This window comes from Calonectris borealis, chromosome 2 (assembly GCF_964195595.1).
Source record: "Calonectris borealis chromosome 2, bCalBor7.hap1.2, whole genome shotgun sequence".
NCBI lineage: Eukaryota > Metazoa > Chordata > Aves > Procellariiformes > Procellariidae > Calonectris > Calonectris borealis.
In genome coordinates this window covers 160,419,642-160,446,623 of record NC_134313.1, presented here as the reverse complement: position 1 = coordinate 160,446,623, position 26,982 = coordinate 160,419,642, and the positions used below count along the sequence as shown (strand labels likewise).

The 26,982-nt window shown below is 38.4% G+C and overlaps 1 protein-coding gene across 1 annotated transcript in view; it reads right to left on the bottom strand.

Annotated features, from left to right (window-relative positions):
• Nucleotides 1-25,789, bottom strand: part of PTPRN2 (protein tyrosine phosphatase receptor type N2) — a 674,564-nt gene extending 648,775 nt beyond the window's left edge. Inside the window, exon 1 of the mRNA XM_075144119.1 lies at nucleotides 25,470-25,789. Coding sequence (XP_075000220.1) covers nucleotides 25,470-25,587 — 118 coding nt within the window. The 5' untranslated portion in view covers nucleotides 25,588-25,789. The remainder of the gene's footprint in view (nucleotides 1-25,469) is intronic.
• Nucleotides 25,790-26,982: the final 1,193 nt, after the last annotated feature.

Genomic DNA, 26,982 nt, shown 5'->3' with positions numbered 1-26,982 from the left:
TAAAATTTCAGTAAAGCTACCCCATGATTTTGAGGGGAAATCTCCCAACTCTTGAATCACCTCATTGCTAGCAATTCCCTCACTGTTTCAGTAATTCTCACATCCAGAATCAACACACAGTTGCCAGTGAAGCTGGCTTCATAATTCTGTATTGCACAAAGCGATCTGAGATATGTAACACACTGAGGTGTGTCCATCAGGTTTCTAAAACATAAGACCTTCTAAAAGGCATGCAACCATTTCCAAATGTCAGCATTTCTTATGTTGCTGGTAAAATTTAATAAAAGAAATATTTAAAAAGAAAAGAAAGAATCAGTCTTACTAGCTGATATAAAAAATCCTTCCCAGAAAACAACAAGCAAGTTTTCTGACCAAGAATAATAGAGGTAGGTCAGTATTTGGATGACAGCTACAAAGTGGGTCATCACCAACAGCTATACTATATCACCAGACATATAATAGCATTCTCTATAGCTTCAATCACACACTTATAGATATCAGCTAGTAGCCTTCTTTAGCGATCACTGAATATGTTCTTCCTTTGCCGCTTTCACTGTCTAAACATTTTCTGGCTCATTTTCTACATTTCTTGTCATTTAGCAAAACAGCTGTGACACTTATGCACCATTATCCCAAACAAGCTGAAGCTGGCCATACACTAAAACTCTCAATCTATAAGGACACGCCTTTCTTTAGGACAAAGTGCTAGAACAGCACACTATTTTGCAGTACCCCCTAACTATCACAGCTATCTCTTAATAATTTTGAAAGGACAGAAATATTTCAGTAGTTTCATTATTCAATAGCTAGAAAAAAAATTGTAACATTTCAATAGCTAGAAAAAATATGTGCAAGAATATGGAATAAAAGAAACCTCTGCTATTTCAAAAATAGCTGTTCTTGTCTTACTTTTTCATAGATACCTGCTGTATCTTTTGCCATGAGAAAATCATACTATTATTTTTTCACTATGAAAGCCAGTAATTTATCTCCTTATTGACATTTTCAGTTACACAAATTCCTGCATTGTAAAACGGAAGCAAAATACGGTGAAATTATTTTATATTGCCAGTTTTATTATGCAAACCACAATTGCTCCTGCTGTCAACAAGAAAAGTTTAGTGCTACTGAAAAGCATTTAATCTATTCTTGCAAAACATGACATGAGCTGCATGTAAATTAGACCACGCCTCCTAATGACTCATATCCCATTTGTCTTGACAGCACAGATATTTTCAAGGAAAATGTCTTAAAAGCCACACTTTTTTTTCCCCTAGGTATAGTTTTGTTGTTACATGTAAGATTCTAATTCAAACAAACTAAGTGCAGGTGGGATCCTTTCATGTTTCTATAGTCCGCTATTTTTTTTTTACTATTACTGTATTGTCTACCAGTTATTTTTCCTGTCATTTGTAGGAAACTTAAACACAACAGCAGGAGTGAGCCATTAGCAGCCATTTCTAAAAATAAGAAAATTCTATTGTCTAATCATAAAAAATAGTAGAGGGGTAGTTTCTGAAAGTAGTGTCTGAATAAATTTTCTGCTCATTTTTGAAAGATGACCATATTTCAGCCTCTGCTTTTTCCCTAAAATCTCTGCAGCAGTTGCAGAATGCTAAAAGACAGAAGCTCAAATACATTTCTCTCTGCGCTATATGTGGAACACCTGCTGGCTTCCTTCTCTTTGATGTAGATTTTGCAATAAATAAGAAAACTAAAGAGTCTATATGAGCCAGTGATACAGTGCCCACTGGGGCATGATCCTGCACTGACATGAAGTCATAGGACTCATTCTATTTCTTCATTGAGAAACACACCACAAAAAGCTGCAGAAGGCGGCATAGAAAGCTGCACTGCAGCAAAATACCAGGCCAAAAAGAATAATGATCCCTTTTCCATCAAAAGAATAAAAATTCATTCAGTGCTTTGGGGTCAAAAGCTAATATTGCTATATTTTAAATTCAGATTAGTCAGATTTTTCTATGTGTAACTTTATTCCCAGTTACCATAAAATCAGCCAGCCATATTTGGATTATCAGACCACAAACACTGCAGAGGGAACTAAACAGACAGGTGCAGAAGAATCCAGTGGTGGCTTTAATGCTTTCTAATACTGGTGGTGAATCGCGACAGAGAACTTCATTGTGCATGTGTCTGTAACGCAGTGAGTATTTAAGAAAACAGCGAGTTGCTGAACCAGTACATGAATGCATCAGAACCCTGGACTGGATTTCAGTATTAATAACCTATAGCTATATATATACACACACACGTACATAGAAAATTGCTACACGTTAAGGATTTCACTGTCTGTTCCAAAATGTAGCAACTTAGACTGAACACTGTGAGTGACATGTAGGAGAGTGCTACAAGGTAATGCTCATTCTTTCTGTTTTTCAACATAAAACAACTAGATGCTCTCATCTTAGTACCATCTTGATAATATATAACTCATACTGTTTTTGCTTTGTTGAAACTCCACTTAAAATGCTGCTACATTAATAAGACAGAACAACAATAAAAGATTTTAGCAAAGCGTATAAAGTTCTGGTGGAGATGAAAACCACTGTCCTCAAGGGAAAAGCTGTCCTTGGAAGAATCTACTCTTCTCCAAGACTTGCCCAGATGAAAAGCAAGAACTAGGAAGAAGTTCGATGACAGTTTATTTAAGAAATTATTTCTCTAGTTTATTACTTCAGGATTTGACCTTATTACTATTTACTTAAGTGTTTTAGGAGCTAATACTCAAACATCAATTTTAAAATAGTACAGAGGGAAAAAAAAAGAAAAAATATTTTCTGTTTAGCACTCATTATAGAATGAGGACCTCCATCCTTTTCTTCTGCAATTTGTACAGAAATACTAAGTAACATTTAGATATACTTACTTATATGACTACAAGCAATCAATGTAAAAATTCTGAATACAAAATAGTCATCCATACCAATTTCTTACAGGTCAACCCATTACAAAATACATTAAAAGAAAACAACACTTTGCAATCAATTAGATTTTAACTGAAGCTGACAAACATTTTTGTCTTTGTATGCTGGTAAGATCGGCCAGATTTTCTTAGATGTCATTATTTAGAATAAGTAAAAATTGCTTTGTTTTAATCATAAAACCACCATAAAACTATTTTACTGTGGAATTAATAGGTACCACCATTCATATTGCATGAACAGTACAGGAACAGTGGAGAAGCAAAAATCTATACAGAATACATTTCACAGTAATGTAATGCACTCTAACGCGTGAGATAAACAGAAGTGTGATTGACGGATTTCAAGGTCAGAAGAGGCCATGGTGAGCACATTCTACATTGAAAACATCAGAGAGTGTCATCAAGTATCATCAGGTGGTCCCTGCAATCAGTCCACAATTTCCGTTTGAGTAAAAGTATTGCATCATATGCCCCATTTGAATCAGTTCAATGGTTTATCAACCCAGTGATTAAAAAATACTCATCTTTTAGCATGAATTTATTCAGCTTCAGCTTTCATTTTCCACCACTCATTATGGGTTTTTTCTTGACAAAATTAACAACTTCCTTCTTTTACCAGAACTCCAGAGCTGCCACCAAGGAAACTCTCCAAATTATCCTCAGTCCAAACCTCCATGTTTCCAATTGCATTGGATCTTATAAATAGGTTTTGGGTCATAATCAATAGTAAGTATAATTTTAATAAAAATACCAGGAATAGTAACAACAAGTAGTTTACTACAGATGAGAGAAACAACAAAATAAGAACAGAAAGAAAAATTATTTTCATTTTAATTCACCTAAGCCACCAATACTCTCACAAATTGGCTCATTCAGTTATAGGTTTTCCCCAGATCTCTCACTCATTTTGCATAAAATGTTATATTTAGAAAAGGTGAAGTAAGTTATTTTCAAATGTCAATTAAATTATTACCATCTTCAATTGTGAGCTCCATCCTATTTTTATGAAGCACTTTGTACCAGGATGTGCTTTTGGATTGCTATCATGTCCAACAGTTTTCCTGTGCATGTCAAGTGACATGACTAATATGCAACTTTTGGAAATAGTTTTCTCTTTGTTTCTCTCTTTCTTTGTGAATTTTTCCTGATCTTGCTCGTGCACTTCCAGTGGTATTCATTTTGGAGGAGGGTTGCTTATTTGTCTTTTAAAAATTATGAGCATATGTGCTGTGTATATGACAGAATATCGAGTGCACCCTCAGCAAGTTTGCAGATGACACAGCTGAGTGATGCGGTTGACACGCCTGAAGGACGGGATGCCATCCAGAGGGACCTGGACAAGCTCGAGAAGTGGGACCGTGTGAACCTCATGAGCTTCAACAAGGCCAAGTGCAAGGTCCTGCACCTGGGTCAGGGCAACCCCCGGTATCAATCCAGGCTGGGGGAGGAAGGGATTGAGAGCAGCCCTGCCAAGAAGGATTTGGGGGTACTGGTGGATGAAAAGCTGGACATGAACCGACAACGTGCGCTCACAGCCCAGAAGGCCAACCGTACCCTGGGCTGCATCAAAAGAAGCGCGGCCAGCAGGTCGAGGGAGGTGATTCTGCCCCTCTACTCTGCGCTGGTGAGACCCCACCTGCAGTACTGCATCCAGCTCTGGAGCCCTCAGCACAAGAAAAACATGGACCTGTTGGAGCGGGTCCAGAGGAGGGCCACGAAAATGATCAGGGGCATGGGAGGCTCTCCTATGAAGAAAGGCTGAGAGAGTTGGGGTTATTCAGCCTGGAGAAGAGAAGGCTCCGGGGAGACCTTATTGCAGCCTTTCAGTACTTAAAGGGGGCTTATATGAAAGATGGGGACAGACTTTTTAGTAGGGCCTGTGGCAACACGACAAGGGGGAATGGTTTTAAACTAAAAAAGGGTAGATTTAGAATAGATATAAGAAATTTTTTTGCAATGAGGGTGGTGAAACACTGGCACAGGTTGCCCAGAGAGGTGGTAGATGCCCCATCCCTAGAAACATTCAAGGTCAGGTTGGACGGGGCTCTGAGCAACCTGATCGAGTTGAAGATGTCCCTGCCCATGGCAGGGGGGTTGGACTAGATGACCTTTAAAGGTCCCTTCCAATCCAAACTATTCTGTGATTCTATGATACTATGAATATAAAAGAGTTCATCCTACATAATGAGTATGTGTGACACAGGTCTCAGATGGTTCTGTCTTGTTTCAGGTTTTTTGTGTAAGTCTCAAACTATTCAAAAGCCCCTCTCCACTGTGCAGACAAGATTCGTCTTTGAGAAGCATAGTTTTTATCAGTAGTCCTCATCCTACATCTCTGGTGGAACCATTAGGTATCATGGACTATTAGAGGATCAGGAATCTGGCTAGTGAGTGTCTTGTAAAGAAGGATACAGGCTTTGAGCTTGATCTGTAGGAGACTAGTGTTCAGAGCAGAAAACAACTCAAATGTACTTACCTCTGACTGTGTCGCTGAATACATACAGTGCTATGTTCTGTATTACCTACTCTTTGTTATGAAACAATAACTTTAAACCACAGTATATTACCCCACTGAAATCCAGACAAAAGGCAGTGAAAGTGTGTAAAATCCAGGTCTGGTCATCATCTACCAGCATGAGACAGTACTTTAGCCAGCTGGACATGGTAAACAGGAATCCTTAGAGATAGATAGTACTGTGTGAAATCATCAGGGACCTCACAACCATTCTTGAACTTCAAACATTTAATTCTTTGCTATTTTTCACCTGAAACTCCTCCAGGCACCTTCAATATATGGGCTCTATCTGTAATACAAATTAGAATTTCATGTAACTGTGAGCATATCTTCCAAATAAATTCAAAAAGTGTACCTAAGAGCACTGCAAAATGGCACATGAGAAACAGATAAGAAGGGCATTGGTAGAATTCATTGTTTTCCTAAACTTTTTGAATATTTTCCTCTTTCAACGTTGTATTCTGGAGGTTGACAACCATATGTAAACTATTGTTTTTATGCAATTTATCAAGAAAGCAGTTGATTTTCTCCTGCCTTTGGCAAACCTGAATCATTACAAATTCCTCATTTGACATAAAAATGGTCTACGTAAAACCAAGTGTTCCCTCCAGAACGATGTAGTTTCTCTGCTGTGTTGTATTTTGCTTTTACAAAATGTACCACTATAAGCATATCTTATGTGGCAAGATCTTATCTGGAAAATAAAATCAATACATCAATTGATGCAAGGATTGCTCCTGCGGCTGACTATTATTTCACTTTTCTCTTATGTAATGAATAGGGACACTAAATTTAACAGCTAGTGAGACGGTATGATCTCCTCTCTATGTATTTTAAGAAAAAGCTTAGGATCATGAAGTCCAAAAAGAAGCGCTCTTCCTCATTGACTATTCATATGGTTACAGATTAGAAAGAAAATCACCTCGCAGAAACTTGCTTTCCATAAATAAAAAGCTGTATACAGAAATCAAGCACTGCAGAAATCTTGATTGCAGCAAAATATGTTAATGGGTACTACTAAAAAATACAGTGTAAGGTCAAGGAAATTGTAAATCTAATGCTTTTACATGACCATGTTCATTCAAGAATTTTTAAAATTAGTATAAATATCTCATTTACATTGCACCAAGACCAGAGTTGTCACCACAGTTCTTTACTTGGTATGCAAGCATTATCCACATTTGCTGCTCATAAAAAATAGAGAAATGTCATGATTTGCCTAATGTCACATAGCAGGAAACAGAAATCAAATCCTGTTCTATGACCACTTGACATTCAAAGCCCTTCATAATCTGCTTCCTAATATTCCTCTCCTCTCCTGTCACCCCCTCCTCTTTCAACACTCAAACAACTTGAGTCCTCCAACTTCTTGTATTTTTGTTCACTGTTTCCTTTCATGTTGCTAGTACATTTGGAGTTCCCTTTCTGAACCAAGATACAGCTTCTCCTTTATTTATTTATGCTCAGCTTAAAACGCAGTCCTTTATGGCTGTCATGGACCATCACAGAAGATGTCCCTCTGTGTAACCAATTCTCGGTCCTTACCCATATCTACAGACAACTTTTCAGTCCCTATAGCCTAGTGCAATTGGGTTGCCAGCACACAATAACTACATATCACTCTTACTCCAATGAGCTAAAAAATCTTTCTTCTTACTACAGAAAAGCATTCACTGTCAGAACTTCAAAATCAGTTAATGTATATATTATTATTCATTTATGCAACTTCTAAATCCTTGCATTTATTATATTTTCTACCTAATGCATCAACCCCTTCAGGCTGGAAGTGCATCTTTTCAAAGGTCTTTAAAAATCCCAGCACACTTGGTGGCAACATAAAATAATAAACACTATATAGTTCATTACAGAAATTTGAAAAAATAGAAGTATTTCTATATATAAAGTAGTCTACATCAGATGTAAAGACAAGGTCTGTTTTCTAATGAACACAGGTGAAAGAAAAATCTCTAAAAAGTATCTCTGCACTTTTCACAGTACCAAGACAAGTTAGTACTCTGAGAAAATAAAAGAATATGCTGAATATGAGCAAAGCATCATGAAGCAAATAATCATCAAAAATCATGAAGTCTCTTATACTGTAGAATAAGAAGAAAGGAATGTATTTTCAGTCAAGTGTGGTCTGTGCTGGTACATTTGCATGATTATTTTTCATGGCCAACAATTTTTTGAGATTAGAAACAAATGAATTTAACTGCATCTTTTCAATTTAGAGTTAATGATTACTTGGAATTTATTTGGGAAATTCTTGTATTTTAACTGCTTATTTCAAACAAAAAATAATCTATAAACAAATCAAGAAGATTATTTAAAAATCCAAAAGAATTGATTTTTCAAAAATATCATTTAATCCCAAACTATAATATACTCCATTGCTGTAGAGCTGAAATGTACTTCAAGAGAGGGAAAACCACGCTATCATTCTACAGAGTTCTTATTACTATGGCTCTCTAAGTTTTAAAAACTTTGCAAGAGAATATATTTGCCTTTTATGCAATATGGTGTTTAGGTACAACAAAGGCACTGCTAAAGATGATAAACTTTAGCATTAAAAAGTACTCTTAAGAGACAGGATTTGGAAACTATCCCATTTGAAGGTAAGATGCAGATCTCAAGTTTAAAAAGTTCATGGAGATATATTAGAAACTTTGGATGGGAGTTTATACTCCTCTACAGTTCTCTGTCTATAACGCAGCCTCTGTTCACACCATGCTGCTTCTGCAGTTGGTGGAAATCTAGTCAGTTTAGCCAAATGTGCCTGGAGTACCACTCATCTCATCCTGAAGCAGACATGTAAAATGGGTAAGATCAATTATGTCCCATAAGTGCCTCTTGCTCTTCGATGACTATAAATGGGCCATAGAGTGACTGACTCAACTATAGACATTCAAAGTGAGCCGAATCCTACACCCCACAACTAACTATCCTGCAAAAGTTTTCTCAATAAAATAATATTGAAATGCTTCTTACTAAGAGGATACTTAAATAAAAGAAAATAAGGACAGAATTTTAAATATCTAACCCAATACAGTCCAATTTCTGAGACAGTACTAAATTGCTAGAGCTGAAAAAGAATTCGTTGCATATTGTTATTTCTCATAGTGTTTGTCAATAGGTATAATTTCCAGGCTGTCTGGGATTAGGAAATAAATGAAAAATTGTGCAGAACCCATTTTTGCTGTGATTACCTCTAGAGGACAGGTATCTAAACATTTTGTGATCTTTTGAAAAAGCTGGAGCTTTTGAAAGTACGTAAAAACACAATTTTTTTGAAACCAGCATATTCTTTGAAGACAGTTGGAAAACAGGCTTTTTTTTCCTCCTATAAAAAAACCAGACCAGACAGCTGATACCTCAAGAAGGAGAAGTAAAAGCTTAGAAATATCACTTCCATGACAATTCCACTCACATTCTGCTCTTACGTAAGCAAAATTAAAAGATTGTTTTATCTTGTTTTTTTAAAATAAAACCAACTAACTTCTCTGAACACTCTGGTCCTTATATAAACTAAAGCTGTTTGGAGACTGTCAACAGTCTCCAAACTATAGTTTTCAGACAATCGAGGTTCTGCAGGATACTTCTAATGAAACACTTCACCGGATAAACTGTAAAAAAGTATTCCAGGTAATTGAATTGAAATATTTAATTTGGGGTCAATTTAACACTGCAATACATCTGAGCCACATACGAATTGCAGAACTTTGATTTCAGGTGTTTCAAATCCCCCTTCTAAAATGTGGCAATGCCTCAAGGATGAATTGAACAAGGAAGCCTGGCCCAGTGACAAGACTGGGGCCTCTGATGCACAGCAGTAGCTCAGCGATTTCGCTCCTGCCCATCAGGGGCATATGAGGATCTGAAGATACAAATTCTAGCATCAGGAACAGCAAAACCTTCTCTCTGTCCTCAGGCTGACAAACCTGGTAGTTCAGGCTGACAAAGTTCAGTGGTACCCTAAAAAAATTTTTTTTTAATATTTCAGTAATTTGCCTTCTCCAAAATTAATATATTTTAAAATGTCTTATTCCATTAAAACAACCTAATTTTTCATTTTTGTCCTGATATGGAGCAAAAACAAATGTTGAAATATAAGAAGTTCCCATAAGAAAAAAATTCCAAATGTTGAACAGATAAAATTAAAACCTCTTCAAGGAACACTCTCTGCTGCAATTAAGGAGTGAAAGAAAAAAACATATAGAGGCAGAACCACCTCAAAGTATTATTTATTTCCTTGTTCTGTTGGCTCCTGTAAAACATAACTTTAGTATCTGTACTGAACTTTGAGTTTTAATCTAATAATCACACAAAACTAATGGCTCAAGAAGTTAAAAATAGCAACTATACAGTATCTAATAGCCATACTGCACTTGGGAACAATTTGAGATTTCTTGCTTTTCAAGCAAAAACTCACAATCATTACTCAAATAACCTATACACAACAGCCAAAGATGAGAAAAAACAACAGCCACTTTCTGTCACTGTAGTAATCTTTGGTGAAGAGTTAAATGTATTTATTCTCCTGCATTTTTATTTTAAAGAAAGTGATAAATATATATTTACAGGCTTATATTAGAAGAACAAACCTGTTCTGATAGCTAGAAGATTCAAGGAACTGTTCTGTTTTAAACTGCATATTCAGATAACTAGAAGTACTGTTACAAGGAACAGAGATGCTTCATTTTAGTTAAAATCTCTGACCTTCTTCCTTTAAAGAAGCCTTCAAAAGTTACACTTCTTTAAACTGAGTGACTTCAAGGTTACAAATATTAATGGATCTTCCTGAAGCTGTATTGCCTTTATCATCAATATTATCATCTTTTGTTTGCTTGTCTCCACACCTGACTATTTTTAAAGACTGTTCATTTGTGAAAGTAAACCAAGGCAATGAAAAAATGCGTTCAGCTGAGGTTACAATATCCACCAATCTGGTATAAGAGCATGATGAATCAGTAAAATATACACCTGCTGCACCTCTTTCTACTTTATTCAATTACATATTTTCTGAGTGGCTATAGAGCTATTTTCCCTTTAAATTCAGCTTGCTTGCAATTTAATCTTCTCACACAGATGTCATGCACAACGGTACACTTTTATTATTTCACAGCCATTTGAGGAAAAAAAAATCCATTTACTTCTGTTAATTATATATATATTTCTCTATGTGCAAAATACAGTACCCCAGATTAGTAGCTCACAAATTCTCATAAACTGAATAGTGGTGGAACTCACCAGCACTCACGTAAAACCTCCACATTACACAAGTGTTGCAGAAACCACAATTCTATGAATGGCACACATCATTCTAGAACAGTACCGGACCATTGTTCCAAAATGAGAAAGAAGGGTAACTGATTATTGAAAAACAAGTCATTAAAACAAGAAATAAAACAAATCCTTGTCCTGTTCCTTTCTAATGCCAAGAGCAAAGAAATTAGTTGAAGGGCATATCCAAATCCCACTTACATTCGCCTACTCAAAAGTCCATGTAACTTGATTTCACTAGCTTTCACATGCTACCATACAGAACTGCTATGCAGTCTTAAATTGCTGCCTGCTGCAACAGGCAGAAGGCTGAAGTGATGGTATTGCTTAGGTGGGTAGAATGGTCCAGCTCAAAAGCCCATAATACTTGAAATGTGCTTTCTATCTTGATGTAATATCTTTCCATTCATACTTTCTCATCTGTACTGAAATCCAAAGTATAATGCAAAGTCATGGGTTTTTTCTGTTACCAAAGTTAGTTATATACTTCCCATGGCCATAGGAACCCAGTGGGAGCACTTTAATATAGATTAGAGACTTCTGGCTGTGACACAAGTCTAAAAAAAAACATTTAACATCATAGTGTATTTTCTGCCCACAGTGGCAAGAAATTCTGTATTATCAGTTTACCAACAAAAACCCACTTCATTTTGTTTCTTATAAAGTATTGATATTTCAGGGCCTAATGCGCAAATACTATCACAATTTTTGATTCAGAATTACTATGACTATACAGTTTTTTTCTTTTGAGGAAAGTTTGTGATATGTGCATCTAGAATATTTGTCCACTTCAGAATTGTTCTATCGTTAGTCAGAATATCCTCAGGACTGCAAGTCTCTTATCCCATCAGTCTGTAGTGGAACAGAGGCATTATTCAGGGGGATGTTATTTGTGTTTACTCAGTTTGCGATAGTCAAAAGTCTCCTTGGAGTAAACCATACAAAGTGCTATATCAAATTAGACCAAAATCTGTCTCTGACAGTGATCAGTAGCAGCTGCTGAGGGAAAGAGGATAAGAATGTGGCAATACACCATAACACTCGTCTTGGTATGACCTTCCCATTTGTCAACCATCCGCCACTGTCAGATGACCCTATCATACCAGCCTGGAGAGCTGATCCACCAACAGAGAGGTGTCCCTCAGCAGATGCACAGAAAAAGGGAATCATGATTCTATTAATATTTTAAAGCCTCATATAATGGAATGACAAAATATTACAGTAGGTAAGATTCTTAAAAACAAAAGTCACTATCTGAAACCACCTTTTTCCTCTTTGCAACACTTACTATTTTTTGATAATTCATTCCACAAATACCATACATGACATTGAAGAAAATTCTTACTGTGAAATCTGGAAAAGATTCAGTCAAGAAGGACATTAAAGCTTTTTATCAAATCTGAAAAATATTACTTTATTGTTGCTACAGTAACATCTTCTCAATAAGCCCTTTAAATTTGAACACTGTCTTAAGAGAGCTCTAGGTCAAGTTAAAAAGCACAGACAAACTCTTCAGAGGAATCAAGTTTATATTCAGCATGGGTAAGAATGCAACGGAAAAGGTGAACTAAAGTTTTTAGCTATTTCCATAATGACTTCTCACTTGCTGTGGTGTGTCCTACTTTCTTTCCCCTTAGCCACCCAGTAGTCTCTCTTCTGAGGAGAGAATTCTCAATTGCCTCTAAGGGAAAATTCCTAATAATTTGTTATCCTATAGCAATATATCATCTTCATTAAAAAAAAAAAACTTAGATTTGCAAAAAGATATATTTGCAGATATAAGTTTGCACCTCCTGAGATGAGACCAAGAATAAAAAGCTATTTCCAGTTTCTCGCATATGGAGAATAACTACACATAGATAATATATGAACTGAGAAATTGCAGAGCGAATACAAAAATCATTCACGAGGCACCTGGGGATTATAACAGGAACTTATATTTATTTGCTCTATAACTACATGATATCTGGTGTTCTCTTGCTGATCTTTTAAGGTCCAAAGTTAAAGTCATACTTCTGGGGGAGAGTTGGTAATATGCATACTGGGGATCATCTTTGGAAAAGAAGGAACAACCTCTTTCAGTTTTCATGCAATTGTAAAGCATCAGTTAGTGGATTTTTGGCACCAATCCGGTTTCAGAGACATGTTCAGTTAACTTGCATCTTCTCAAATCTAGGTTTTTAGAGTCCTTCCCAGATGTCAACTGATACCTACTCATCGGGTAAGAATGAAAACCAAAGCTTCTAACTCATCTTAAAGTGGTGTGCCATTCAATTTTTAAAAAGTAAATGAAACACTCAAAGTATTATTATTGCAGAAAGCACTCCAAATAGCAAATTCATAGAAATTTGAGGAATTCCTATCTAGTTTCATTTTAAAAAACCTGTTCTTATTATCTTATTTGGAAATGATACAAATTCTTTAAGTAACGTTAAAAATGTACACAGGTGACAGTACTATAAAGTTTCTTATTACAAACTTTTCTAGCATGTGAAATTTTGGTGTTATTAAAGTGCTCAATTAGAAAGGAAATAAGTGAAATAAAAGTCCTGATTCTACAAAAATTCCAGGTATAATCAAAACTGCTGTGACTTATTTTTTCCCATGCTGAAAGCAAAACAGGTGAACAGTCTCGTTTACTAAGTGACAATAGCACTTACCTATAGTTAGGCACATGTCTAAGTATTTGCATTGGTAATCAGAACCAAAATTAAACAGACAGACTTAATCATAGCTTTCAGGTAATAAACTATTATAGAAACAGCTCTCCTGTGATTTATGACGTGAAAAAACAATCATCATAATACCTGACATACATTACTCACAAATGAAATGTAACTAAAAATAGATTATGAATAAATATAATGTAAAATACTGCAGAATGAGCTAGTGTTAAGAAACTACATAATGAAATTAATCTATTTCCAACAAAGCTGCCAGTTCGCTGATTTTTTACTTACAAAGACTAGGAAAAAGAGATATTGTACACTGACTCCAGCATAACAGAGATTATTATATTCTGCTAACTTCCAGCTTGCGACATTTAAAAGCTATTTATTCCTAGCACTCTCTCTCCCCCTTTTTTTCTGTTTTTGTGTTTGCCATCATATCTGGTCTCTATCAGCATTCATTGCTTTCATTTATACACATTTGTATAATTAATTTCTAAAGCTTTACTTTATAAGAAAGTTATGCATTTTATCTAACGTGCATTCAGGAAGTGTCGTATCTGCAATTTGTAAATGGTTTGGTTTTTTTTTTTTTCACAAACTGGTATTTAGTTGACATCTGCCCAGCTGGGAAGGACTTTCCAAAGGTTACATGGCAATGGTGAAGCTGGTCAAACAGAGTTCTGTTAGCACAGCTGACAAGAGCTGAAGGGACTGGAAGGTGGAAAAAAGTCCCAGGTATGAATGAGTCTTCACTCAACAGAAACCACAGTAGAAAGGTAGATTCTTCACCTTAAGTCAGTACCCGTTTTGGAGGATGAAAGCTGACCAAAAATAAGCTGTCTCTGGGAAATTTCATTAAGCATTCTGATAATTAGGTTAATCTGACAGTCTGGTGAAGCCAAACCAGGATTACAGGTATAATAATGTTATATGATCTTTTTCTGCACCTATTTCTTTATATAATAGTTATTTTACTGAACTCTGCGTAGAGTAGAATACTTGTTTTCTCTTCATTTGTACATGAACATTGTTTAACACTGGGGAGTGACTCAGGTGTGGCTGGCAAACTACACAACACTACGCCCTCTGTTTTCCAGGGAGTGACAATCCCAAACAAAGTAACACTCACACCCCATCCTACAGGATCAGGGTTGCAAGATGATACACCGTCAAACCACCAAAGCCCATCCTTCGGCAAGAAGAATTCTCTCAGTTGAGAAGAGTTAAGCAGAGTATCTTTATCAAATAGCAGGAAAACATGGGCGCTCCCAAGCCAAAGCTATCTTCCAGAATGCAACAGAGACAATGGAAAATTGACTAGAAGGAAAATGTTCAAATATTTATTTGCTAATACTCTGTCTTAAATAGTGCTAAACATATTCTATAAAACCAGCTCTAGGCAAGCCCTGTTCAAATATCTGATGCCTTAAATCACCTTAAATCCAGGAACTCTGGACTAATATCAGTGACATCAGAAGGAACTGAACCTGCAACCACTCTTGTTTACATCAAACACAAAAACAACTTCAGGAAAACTGGTGAAGCTATTCATAAAAGGCTGTATTTTATATACTTCTGTTGATAACAGAGTCTCCTTGTGCAGTGATGAACTTTCATCTGAAAGCAAGTTAGTATTATTATAATACTGGATGGACAAAAAGAAAGATAATAAATGACAAAAAGCCCACCCTGTTAAAGAAGCGTTAGGTGGCCAAGCATATGTACACCCAAATTCAGATTCTGGCAGCTTCATGCAGAGGCTTAGGTGAGGCTCATCCCCCCTTTACATGCAGCACTCTTTAATTTAGTCTGTCTGGCATGAACCTCCCTAAACTGCAAGTCAAGAGAAAGAAGCACAACCATGCTCCTTTTAACAACCTGCGTAGCCACCCCATCACCATGTAGCTGATCATATCAGAGCTCTTCCCTATCTGCTAAACTATGAAAATAGTTCCATAATCTGAAGATGATAAAGTAATTCTTTAATTAGGAAAGTTTGACAACCGGGTGTGATCAGCTCCTTCATTCACGCTGAATCAGATCCTTCATAAAAACTGTGTGTTCTACATTCTAAAATGTCAGCCATTTGACAGCTGTTTATTCTCAAGCTTGTGTGCTGTGTCCATTTCCTCCTCCCTTCTCATTTACTTTTAGATTATAAACTCGTTAGAGCAGGTGTTACTCGGAGAAACAAAAGCAAATGGACAGAAAAAAAAAAAAAGCCCTCCACTGTAGATCTTTGTCTTGCTGGGCGGCATAAAACCAAACAGATATTGTACTAAAACAACCTTCCCATTCTGCTTTTTAAATGCTATTTGATTATAGCATTATAAATTTTTTACTGTCTAAAAGTGTGAGTGATTGCTCCCAAAGAACATGATTGTTTTATTTTTCTGCAGCTTATCTTAAGATGGAAATTCACCAGATAGCATCAGTTACCTTGTTTTTTCCTTCAAAATTTCTGTTTTCATTATTAATCCATTTATTTTGAATATGCAATTTTATAGCTGCCCTTTGTCCTTGGAAATCATCCCCCGCATGTAATGTATGTTGGTAAATTGTAATTATGAGCTGACCTAGTTAACCAAAATAAACCTCCAGATAGGTAGTACTAACAAGAATATTTTAACAACTTTGAAATTTCACTTCATAATTGAGGAAAGGGAAAATTGCAGAATCTGAATCCAGACTTCAAGGGTAAAAAACCAACCCAAAATCTAAAAGGAATACCTTGTGCTGAAGAATTTGGGGGGCATTATCTCTGCCAACTGTGTCGCTAACTCCAAGATGTGTTCACCTGCCTAAATGCTTGATGCTATTTACCTTGGTACCTTGTCTTCATTAATACCCAGCTATATCCAGAAAGTCATGACAGATGTATAATTCCTAAATTTACCTTTTCCCCTCCTTTTTTTCTTCCTTTAGGACATAAGTAAAAAGTGGGATAGTCACCAGTGACTACAGCCTTCTCCAACAAATGGAAGGAATTGTTATAATCCACAGGGTCATACCATGAAAGTAAGAAACAGTGTTTAGCTGAGAAACTGGAATGAGACTTGAGGCCAGGTCACAGAAGAAGTTGGGTATAAAATGTTGCTGGTGTAAGTAAGGCATTGCACTGACTACATACTGAGCTGTGCTAAAATTTAGAAAAGGAAAGAAGATTTTATGAGTAATAGCTCACTGAAGATATTTGATCTATCATATCAGATATCAAATAAAGCTGAAATATAAACAGCAAGTATATAAACTATTCCACAATCTAAACTAAAATTATAACAAATCATTTTGCCAAGAGAAATACACCATAATGTATAAATTCTTTAAAAAATAGAATAGACATTCACATTCTTTGGTGGTGATTAATCTGCATTAATCAAGGGTTATAATCTTTGATGCCACATTTTTAATTCAGCACTGAAAAGTAAATAGAATTTCATGTCTAACTTACAAATCAATTCTGTAAGAGAGGTCAGGTTAATAGGAGACTATCTTTTCTAAGAACACAAGTCAAAGTTTCATGCCATGGAGAGCTCAGGGGCAACAGTGGCATAAACAAATCCTATCCCCAAACCCATCTCCCTGTTGCCATTTCATGGATACCAGCAGCAATACCAGCACTGTTTTCACTGCTTGTGAGCAAGGCTGTGACTTAGATCCATTTTTTTTTTGTTTCTGCCAAATCAATACCCTTTACAAAGGCAAGATCAAGCAGTCACTGGCAGGAATACCATAAACTTTTGTTATTGTCAAACATTCTGTAGTGCAAAGCTGCAGCCTGATAATAGTTGAAAAAACACAGACAATTTCTTAACACACAAACTCTTCCTCAGGCCTGAAGATGAGGCATGACCTTCCAGATGAAATAAAGCAGTTGTCTGAAACAACTACTCTGAGTCTAACTGAATCGTATTAACCAGCTAAAAAAATTGTAGAGAAAAGCCCTTCTGGAACAGAGCAGAATATTAACATGAGAAAGGTTATAATATCTTCAGCCCTTTTAGGACAGCAACAGACAGACAGGTAATTATCTCCTGCAGAATAATGAGAGCAGAAGATTTCTGTATGTGCCAGAAGTCCAAAAGGTCTATCAGTTTTTCAGCATCCAAGATTGATTTTCATAAGGTATTTTGTAGAATTTGTTGAGGTTCAAACTTGAGCAATCAAAAATTAATTGGGAGGGAGGAAGGGAGTAAAAATGGGGTTTTTACATGTATCCGGATATTTCCTGACTTTTGTTGAACTTTGTAAGCTTATTATAATATGTAATGTGTGTTTGGTCTCAGTTGCATTGGTTTCTATGAGGACATCTGGAAGTATATTACATTTTGGGAGGCACACATATCTCTGTGCATTACCTTGTACTTGTTGGCTATGATTTCAAGCTTATGTAACCATCATTGCATGCTGTTAAGCTATGACTGAAAGAAAAGACCTTACACCCACTACAACCAGCTGTACTTCCCATAAAACTTCTAGTTACTGAATTTTACATGTTAAAATAGCTTGTGTTATCAACGTATTAGTTTGAAACAAAATAGGTATGCAATGTTAAGTGCTAACTCTCTTGTTCAGAGAGACTGAGCATCAACAAACTATGTTTAGTATTTAAGTATGTTTCACTGAAAGAAACTATAGGAAAAAACGCAGTAAGATGCAGCAATTTACTAAGCTACTTTACTTCTCAAAAATTCCTTCTCAAAAGGAATAAATTCTATAAAGTTAAGCCCCTCTAATCTTTTCAGAAAAAAGTTTCCTAATTTTTTGATGTGCACAGCTGTTCTGAATGGCATACTGTTATTGGGGCTGCTATAGTGTATTGACGCTATGAAATGGTTGAGATAAAAATATAACCCTTCCAACCTCCTCACAAATAAAGCCCCTAAAACTCACATAAGAAAACTCAGTAATCCTATGCACACCTTAACCTCCATGCGCTTTATGCTTTCTCTTGACTGTTCAAAACTAGTAAGTCTTCATGGTCCCCTTTCTTCCGCTCTCCAATACCAGACTTCCCTACCATTTGTCTTTCTTACTTGCAGACCTTCTGTTCATTTACTTGCTTTTTTCCCTTCACTTGTTCATTACATTATGCTTGTTTCTTCTCTGTCTCATTCAGAGGTCACCTTCATTTGTTTGCAATTACCAGAGGGTGATTTTGTCAGAGAAATTTTTTTTCCAGACTGCTAATATCCTTCAGCCACCTCACTTGTTTCAATCCCTTACATGACAAACCTGCCTGACTACTCACAGGACCCTCCTAAACAGCTTACTTGCAAGACCTATATATCTCAAAGTCATGCCTGTGGTTTTGAAGTAATGTAGTAGATGATCCTCAACCAACATAACTTTAGTTTAAGCTACTTCATTAATCTCGCCTCAATGAGGAGAGACAGGTGAATCACTTTCCAAATGTGCTTACCTCTCCCCAAGTTTAACCTGAGCATCTGATTTTTGAATAGCTAAGGTGCAGTACCTACCATGTAGATATTTACAGCCAGATACTCATCCTAGCCTGGGAAACATATTAAGACAATTACTAAGCAGAAAGCAATAGCTGCATTCAGGGAGACATTTATCTGGTCTACGTTAGATGTGTACAGTTGGGTAGAATTAATTGAAATTTATAAACTAGATATAGGTTAAAAGGAGCCTAGAGTGATTAGCTCAAATAATTACATTTAGTTAGATGAATCCCACCCCTTACATTAAGAGAAACAAATCCTTTCTCTTCCAAGAGCAGTTTCTCATAGTCTATATGCATTTCCTGACTCCATTTTTGCCACAGTTTTGGCCTAAATGAATAAATCAATATTTCTATTTTGTGAATCCCTTTTCCTTCTTGTCACCCTGCCTCATTTTCTCATGCCTCAAACTGATCCATTGAACATCTCAGTTTTGCTCCATGAGAAAAAGTAACTCCACCCAATCTTAAGTTTACATCTTTACAGATCGTATACAACTCACTAATCTCCATTCCTGATCTCTAATTACAATAATTTTACTTCTACTAAACATTTCATTTCTCATTCCCTCTTTTAAACATCCACATTCCCAATATGCCTCTATTCCTTGGCATCTCTTCTGATTGTTTCCCTGCAAACATGCTCTTCTTCATCTGCATCTTCACCTGCTTATTCTTCATTAGCAAACAAAGCTGTTTGACCAGCAACAATATTACTTACTGCCTTCCTAGATTTATTAATAATGACCATGCTGAGCCTAACCAAATATACATCCAGCTCAGCATCCTGTCTTTGACGGAGACTAGTTGTGGACTTTGCCTCTTCGATACTTTCCCTCCGTTGCCAACTTTATCACCAAAACCAAATTGATCTTTCCTCTAGTCTTTATTGAATGCCCTCCTAAATCTGCCTGTAAAGACCAACACAGATTTTAGCAAGACATTATGTATCCTGATTTTGTAAGAATAACTTCAGAGATTTTATCTAAATTTTAGGTTACAGTGTAAGTAGGATGAGGCCAAAATATATATTGTTTTCAGGAAGTTGGAATATACAGTGCCTTTTGGCTTCCACAGGTCTCCTTATGGATATATCTTATGGATATGACCGACGGTAATCACCTACATCTGAGCTTGTGTTCTTATGCTCTCTTTCCAGCCAATGGAAATCAGATCGACACAGGAGACCTCAATTCCCTGCTTATCAGTGGACTCCACTACCTTCAGGGACTGCAGTTGCCCTTTTCTCACTAATGGCAGTCTCTCCGTGCTGATGTTTATAAGCATTGCTGTTCACTGTGACAATGTACACAGGCAACTGCCTATTTATCATTAGTGTGTCAACATTAACTACCCTTTGCTATTTAACAGAACTGCCCAAATATTCCAGGATCTAACAACTAGAAGTAACCTAATTTCCTCTCAATAGGCTGACTGATGGCATGGTATGATGATGGTATGGTATGATGAAAGTTTTAGGGACTAGTATTATTCGTTGGTAGCAAAAAAAGAAGGAAGACAAGTAGAAATATTTGCTTTTATTTCACCAAATACAGAGAAATGTTGGGATACACTCAGGTAGGAAGTAGAAATGAGCTTATATTTCCAAAAACTTGTCTGTTTTCTCTCAATCACTAAACCAAACAAAAAGAAAAAAAAATCTCCCTAGAAATTCCATCCTATGAACAACCTGTAGAGCACCCTGCAATGACTTTCTTTTACTGACAGAGAAATAATTCACGTCTATTTGAAACTTTCAACAAAAACAAGTTAGATAGTAAAAAGATATTGTAAAACAGTCATGGCATGATGCCAAAAACATTAATGCATATTCTTACTTTTAATTCAGTGGAACTAACAGATACACATGCCTTGATATCAAGCTACTTTCAAGTTGCTTTCTAACATAACTGATTACTTAAGAAACATTTCTAGAATATACAAAAATACTTTTGATGAAGGGACGCATATAGCTTCCTACACTGAATCCTTCATGTTCTGAGCACATAGCATTGTCTTAATTAAATTTTTTTTTGGTATTTTTATTTGCTAGCATTATATCATATATTACATTCCATCATCAATAATTACATCAAATCAACATGATATCAAAATAACTGAGTGCCTATGAGAAGTTCCAAATTAATGTAACTGGAAAGTCAGGCAATTTTATCTATTGAACAGATGGTAAGACTGTAATTCCCCTACTTTCTCAGCCAGTCTGCTACAAACCTCAACCAGCATTTTGATCCAAATGTTACTGAAGTCAATGGGAAGGTGGACACTGACTTTGGTGAGCTTCAGCTCAGCTCAGAGTTGCTGCAAGAAGCAAAATTTCAGTCCTTATAGATCTCTAAGACAGTTGACAATGATGGCTGAGAACAACAGTTATGTTAATTTTGTTATGGTAACATCTACCCAACAAGAACTAAACCAAGATATACTTTTTTGCTATTCCCCATGAAACACCCATAGACAAAAGTTCCCTGTCACTACTTCCTTTGGATTGTATTTGAAGCACTGACTGAAAAGCCAAAAAATTTGTATTTTTTCATCTGTCCTACTCTTTATTTCATTCTCTTGTAATTTAAGAATCAACACTGGAGAAATGTTTTCCACCAATGGTAAACGAAGTGCCTGCTCTTGTCATTTCTTACTTCTGATCAACTTTAACCACTTGAAACTCCTAACCCATGTCTAAAATATTTTTTTCAGCTGTTAAACATGCACACCATACTTTGTGAAAGTCCTACAATTAACATGTAACATTTCTAAAAGTCTTTGAGTAAAGTTTCTATCCTCAATTACATTTAAACCCTAGTGAAATGTGGGATAGACACCATCTTTTCTCACTATATGTGTCAGGAACTCACAGCTACAGGTTTAGAAAAATATTTCATGTTTACAAGCTAAAATGTGACCGACTTGTCTTTTTGTTTCTTAGTTAAAAACTAAATTCACGGACATTTGACTTGCAAAAATTTAGCATATGATGATTTGAATACAACTTTGAAGGAACTTTTACATGGTGTATGGAACAACTGCTTCCAGAAATTTCCACAGCATATTAACGTACTCATTTAAGAAGAAAATGCAGACCGAAAAATGGGATTGCATGCAGCACAAAAGATCAAATTATATTGCAAAATTATACTTATATTCACTGAAGGTTATAAGCATCATTTTACACATTAGAGGTCAATGTGAAGGCACTGCAGCAAGCACACACTTTTTTCTGGTACATATGGGGATGACTTCTGCTGTAAAGTATTGTTATTTTAGGCCTAATGAAATAATGTGACTAAGAATGTTCACAGTTTATTTTGTTCCCAAGTTCTCTACCTCACCCAGCCTATCTAATATGAAAATAAAATACCACTGCAACTTTCTGAATAGATTAGTCTACTTAAAAAGCTGTACAACTGCATGAAAATTCTTTAATTGTTGGAGCTCCAATTTTTACTGAAGTAACTGCTTAGTGTTTATTGGAAGGAATTTTAAGTTTAACTGCTTCCTCAGCATTATTATTTGCTAATACGAACATGTCTCATTGAAAAAAAATCCATACAACCATTGCTACAGAAGCAGAATAACCCAAATCTGTGGAATTCAGCAAACATGATCAGGATATATTGTTCACAGATGATTACTTTGTAAAACACTTAAAAAGAAGTTCCATAATCTTAAATGGACTGTGTCTTATAAACAAGTAAAGACTTATTTAGAATATTAAACTCCCAGCCCCAGTATTTCATCAAACACCGATGAACACTACTCTGTACTCAGCTGATTTTTTTCTGCGGAAAAGATAAAGAGTCTCTCTCCTGGGCTATACCTGGGCAAGGGACAGAGAGAGGGGAAGGGCTATACTTTTTCTCATTTGTTCACATTTAAAATGCTACTATAAATGTCAAGAAATGGAAGAATATGTGCTTTTGTTGATAATAGCATCTTATAAAAACACCTTCCCACAGGAACAATCTATAAAGCCTCATTAATTATATAGGCAGAAGAAGCACAAATCCAAATCTTTTATCTTATTTAACTGTAACTTTAAAACTTCCAATTTCTTAAACAAGTTTGTAAGTATGTTACAAAATAAATAGGTCACCATTGGGAGATGATTACTATATTGGAAAGCACAGAAAAAAGTTGACCAAAAAAAAGAGGAGAAGAATGAAATTGGATTAAAACATCCTATGAAATGGTAAAGGTTATGAACTTCTACTTCTGAATGAGCTTTTAGGAAGACTTTCTGAAACACTTACAGGAACAAACTAATAAAAAACTATTTCTATAATTACATGGCTTTTAAGGCAGTTTCCAGCACATATTATAGAGGTTTCATAATGCATCTGTATTCAATTTTCAATTAAAGAAGATGCGACTGTGCACAAGAAGAAACCAAATTAGTATCTTCCACCTATAACCACAAATAATCCCAAAACTCAGATACCTTGTAAAATTACAGTTGCATCTCCTGATTGTGTCTAAAAATTGCAGTCTAAAATTGAACCAAATCTATTATAATAAATAGTTTGAACTCAAGATTAATGACATCTGAAACACTGGTCAATAAAAGAAATAAAGGAACTCTAAGTGAAGAGACAGTTAAAGCTGTTTCACTTCCAGCAATGCAAATATTTTCCTGCATCTTGTCAAACACAATAAATCCTTTCCCATCTTTCACAGAGATGCACGAGGTATCAGTTAGTTCCCTATCTCAGCAAGAAGTAGAGAGGCTCAACTTGTTTTACTGCTGTTGAAATACCTCTGAATTATACCTCCCAGACCACTGGATTCACTGTGTAAAATCAAGCCTGCTCTTCCCCCATTCCCTTCCACGCAAGGACAGCCTTAACTGTCAGGCAGGCATCCTTGCCGAGGCAGAAGCACAGGGAAGCTGCAGGGAAGTGACAAACATACAGACATTGTTCTGTAGCTACAACATGCTGAAAAATATTTTGTGACCCAGATTGATTTGCAGTTTATGTTTAGGGAGAGAGAATTAAAATCTGACCAGTTTGAAAGCACGATATATAGCCTATTGCATTATTAAAGGTAAAAATTACAGCTATTACTTTCAATATTTTTATGCAAGCTCTCTCCTCAGCAGATTGGGAGAAACAGTCTATATCTATAGCAACCAGGAGAGAGGAGTCCAAATCATTTCTCCTTAAAACCTTGCATCACTACCTTCACTAAAGCAATTATTTAATAGCTCGTTTTTATTGCCACTTGACTGAAGCCTCATTAAAAACATGGTCAGCTGATTTTAATTCCTTCTTAATAAACAGAATGTACATGAGGAAGACTGTACTGATACTTCTGTGGGAGACTTCCTTTGTTTCTTAAAGTAATTTTCTTTTTTGTCTTAGAAAAGATTTCTTAGGGACAGTTAGTTTAGCTTTCACTGTCTGATCCACATAACCACTCTAGGTTGATATTAAACTAGGAAAAAATACAAAATTCTCCAAGTTATAACCTTCTTGACTTAAAGTGAGTTTCAGAAAGATACTGTAAGTGAAATGAGACTGACTATATTAGTAGATATCATTGGAGAAAATTCTGGTGAGCTTACAGTCATGACTGTCTCAGTGTAAGGAAAGGACTGCCAGGGAGAGTGGCACAGGAGAATAGCATTGATCTTAAACACACAGAGTTTGTTTTTCAGGATCCCTTTGTGTTAGTGTGGGTCATTTTAGTAGGTGGGGCTGTTTATTGCAGATGGTATCTTCTAAAAGAGGAAGGGGTTGGTCAGACAACGTCTCAACAGAAGGAGGCTGTTTAATGGTCTTCACCGGGCAGCACTGGGTATTTTTAGACACCTCTAAAACAGCCTTAACCAGGAGCCAGTGCCAACTTCCACCTCCAGCAGAATGAGTTTAGGGGTGGATACCAGCGAAGGCTGGGCTGCACCTGGGGGTTCATGGCCTGGGGATTTCCTGTGGTTTCCAAATATGAGGACAGTTTAGTGGGCTGAATCCACTAAACTGGGAGGAGGGTTAAATATGTGGAGGCTGGATGCATTTTTGGTAACTCCCCACTGGTGGACCTTGACTTTAGGGGCCTCGTGATTGTCTCAGCGGAAGTTTTCAGCATGTGGGGAGACTTGGTGAGACCGGCTCCTCGGAGGTGTCCCCAGAGATCCCGCCGGGATGCGCCGCTGGGGCAGCTGGGGCCCTGGGCCGGCCTCGGGGTGACCAGGGACCGGCGGGGAGACGCGGGACCCGGGAGGTGTAAGGGGCCGGGAGCCAGCCGTGACGGGCTGGAGGACAGGGACCCTCAGCGGGCAGCCGCGCCATAAGGAAACGGAGGACGAGGCCCCTCAGCGGGAGCCAGTTGTGAGGGACCAGAGGAAGGGGCCCCTTAGCAGGAGCCGGTCGTCAGGGGCCGGAGGACGGGGCCCCTCAGCGGGAGCCGGTGGTGAAGGACCGGAGGAGGGCCCCCTAACCGGCAGCCGTGCGGGCGCGGCCGCCGGGGGCCTGTCGAGCTGCCGCTGAGGACGCTTTCGGGCAGTAGCGGAGGGAGCGAGGGGACGGCGCGGCCCCGCTCCCCGTCAGCCCCACGCCTCCCGCCCCTCGCCCCACTCACCGATCCGCGCCTCGGCGGCGGCTCCGGCGGAGGGCGGTTGACTGCGCGGGGCGGCGGCGAGGACCTGCAGCAGCGGCGGCAGCAGCAGCGGGAGGACGGAGCCGAGCGCCCCCATCATGCCTGGCCCATCGCAGGCGGCTTGTCCCGCTCCCCTGCCCGCCGCCGCCAGCCCTCACTCCATGCCGCCCGCCCGCCCTTTGCCTCCCGCAGCCGCTCCCCGGCTCCGGCGAGCGGCAGCCGCAGCAGATTCAACACCCAGGACAGCGACCAGCGCCGCCTGCCCGCCCCCGAGCCAGCCCCGCCCCGGACCGGCCCGGACCGGCCCGCCCGCCCGGCAGGCGCGAGGGGGGGCAGCTCGCTCCCGCTCAACGGCCCCGCCTCCCCGCTCCCCGCTTCTCGCTCCCTGCCCGCCCGGCCGCGGGGGAGGGCCCTGCCCTCCCTGCCGGCATCGCGGGGTAGCGGCCCCCCTCACCGGCAAGGTGAGGGCAGGGGATGTCCCCCGGCCCCTAAACCGCCACCGGCCCTGAGGGAGGCTCCGCCTCAGGCGGGCCGCGAGCCTCCGGGCACTGCCCGGCCCCTGCGCCGCCGGGCGAGGGGCCCGGGTGATCCTTCCCGCCAGAAAGGCTGTTCGTTTGAATGCCCCATAAAGATGGCTGAGAATGGGAAGGGAGTTATTAAATGTGCTTGTTCCACACACCTGTGTGTAAAACCAATTCAGCCCCTGTCAAAGTTTTGTCCTGAAAAACGCGCTAGCTGGGTGGACTCTCCTTGCGGCCTCCTCAGTAGTGGTTTATTTACCGCTCTTTTTTCCGCATAAAATTACTTGCCATCCTGAAGGGTTTTATGGGCCCTCAGGTAAACACCTCCCTGCTGAGGTGTGCGTTTGCCTGGGAGACGTCCGCACCGGTGACGTGTTTATCCTCCACCCCCTGTCCCCGATTCACTCCACGTGAGTGGGAGCGCTCGGCCTGGGCTGCCGGGAGGGAGCAGGAGTCTCAGGCACGAACTCATTGACTCCCTCCTCGTTCACAGGCTTTCATTTTCTCGCAAACTCTGTGTAATAATGTTAAGCCTTTAACGCAGCAGCCACAGTCACTGAGGTGAAACAGCGCAGCTGCCATGCCTCCTGACAGGGGATGCGTTTTTGAATGGGTCGGCCAGCTCCGTGCCACAGCAAGCGATGGCTGGTTCCAGCCCCTGCCATCACCCTGACATCTGCTTTATTCCTCCCTGAAGTTTCAGATTCTGCCGATCTTCTTCATACTTGAGGTAAACAGCTCTAACGATACTCCCTTACATGCTTCATCCTGGCTTTAACCAGGTACAGTCATGACAGACTCACACTCAAGGTATTTAAAAGGAGCAAAAGTTGTAATACATGAAGTGGCTTTGCCATAGACCAGAAAATTAAATAATGCAAGTCTACAGAACAAACTAACCCTGGAAGAGCGCAGCCACTCCTCGTTGCCCATCTCAAAGGTGGCAGAGAAAACGATGCCAACACATCCAGACC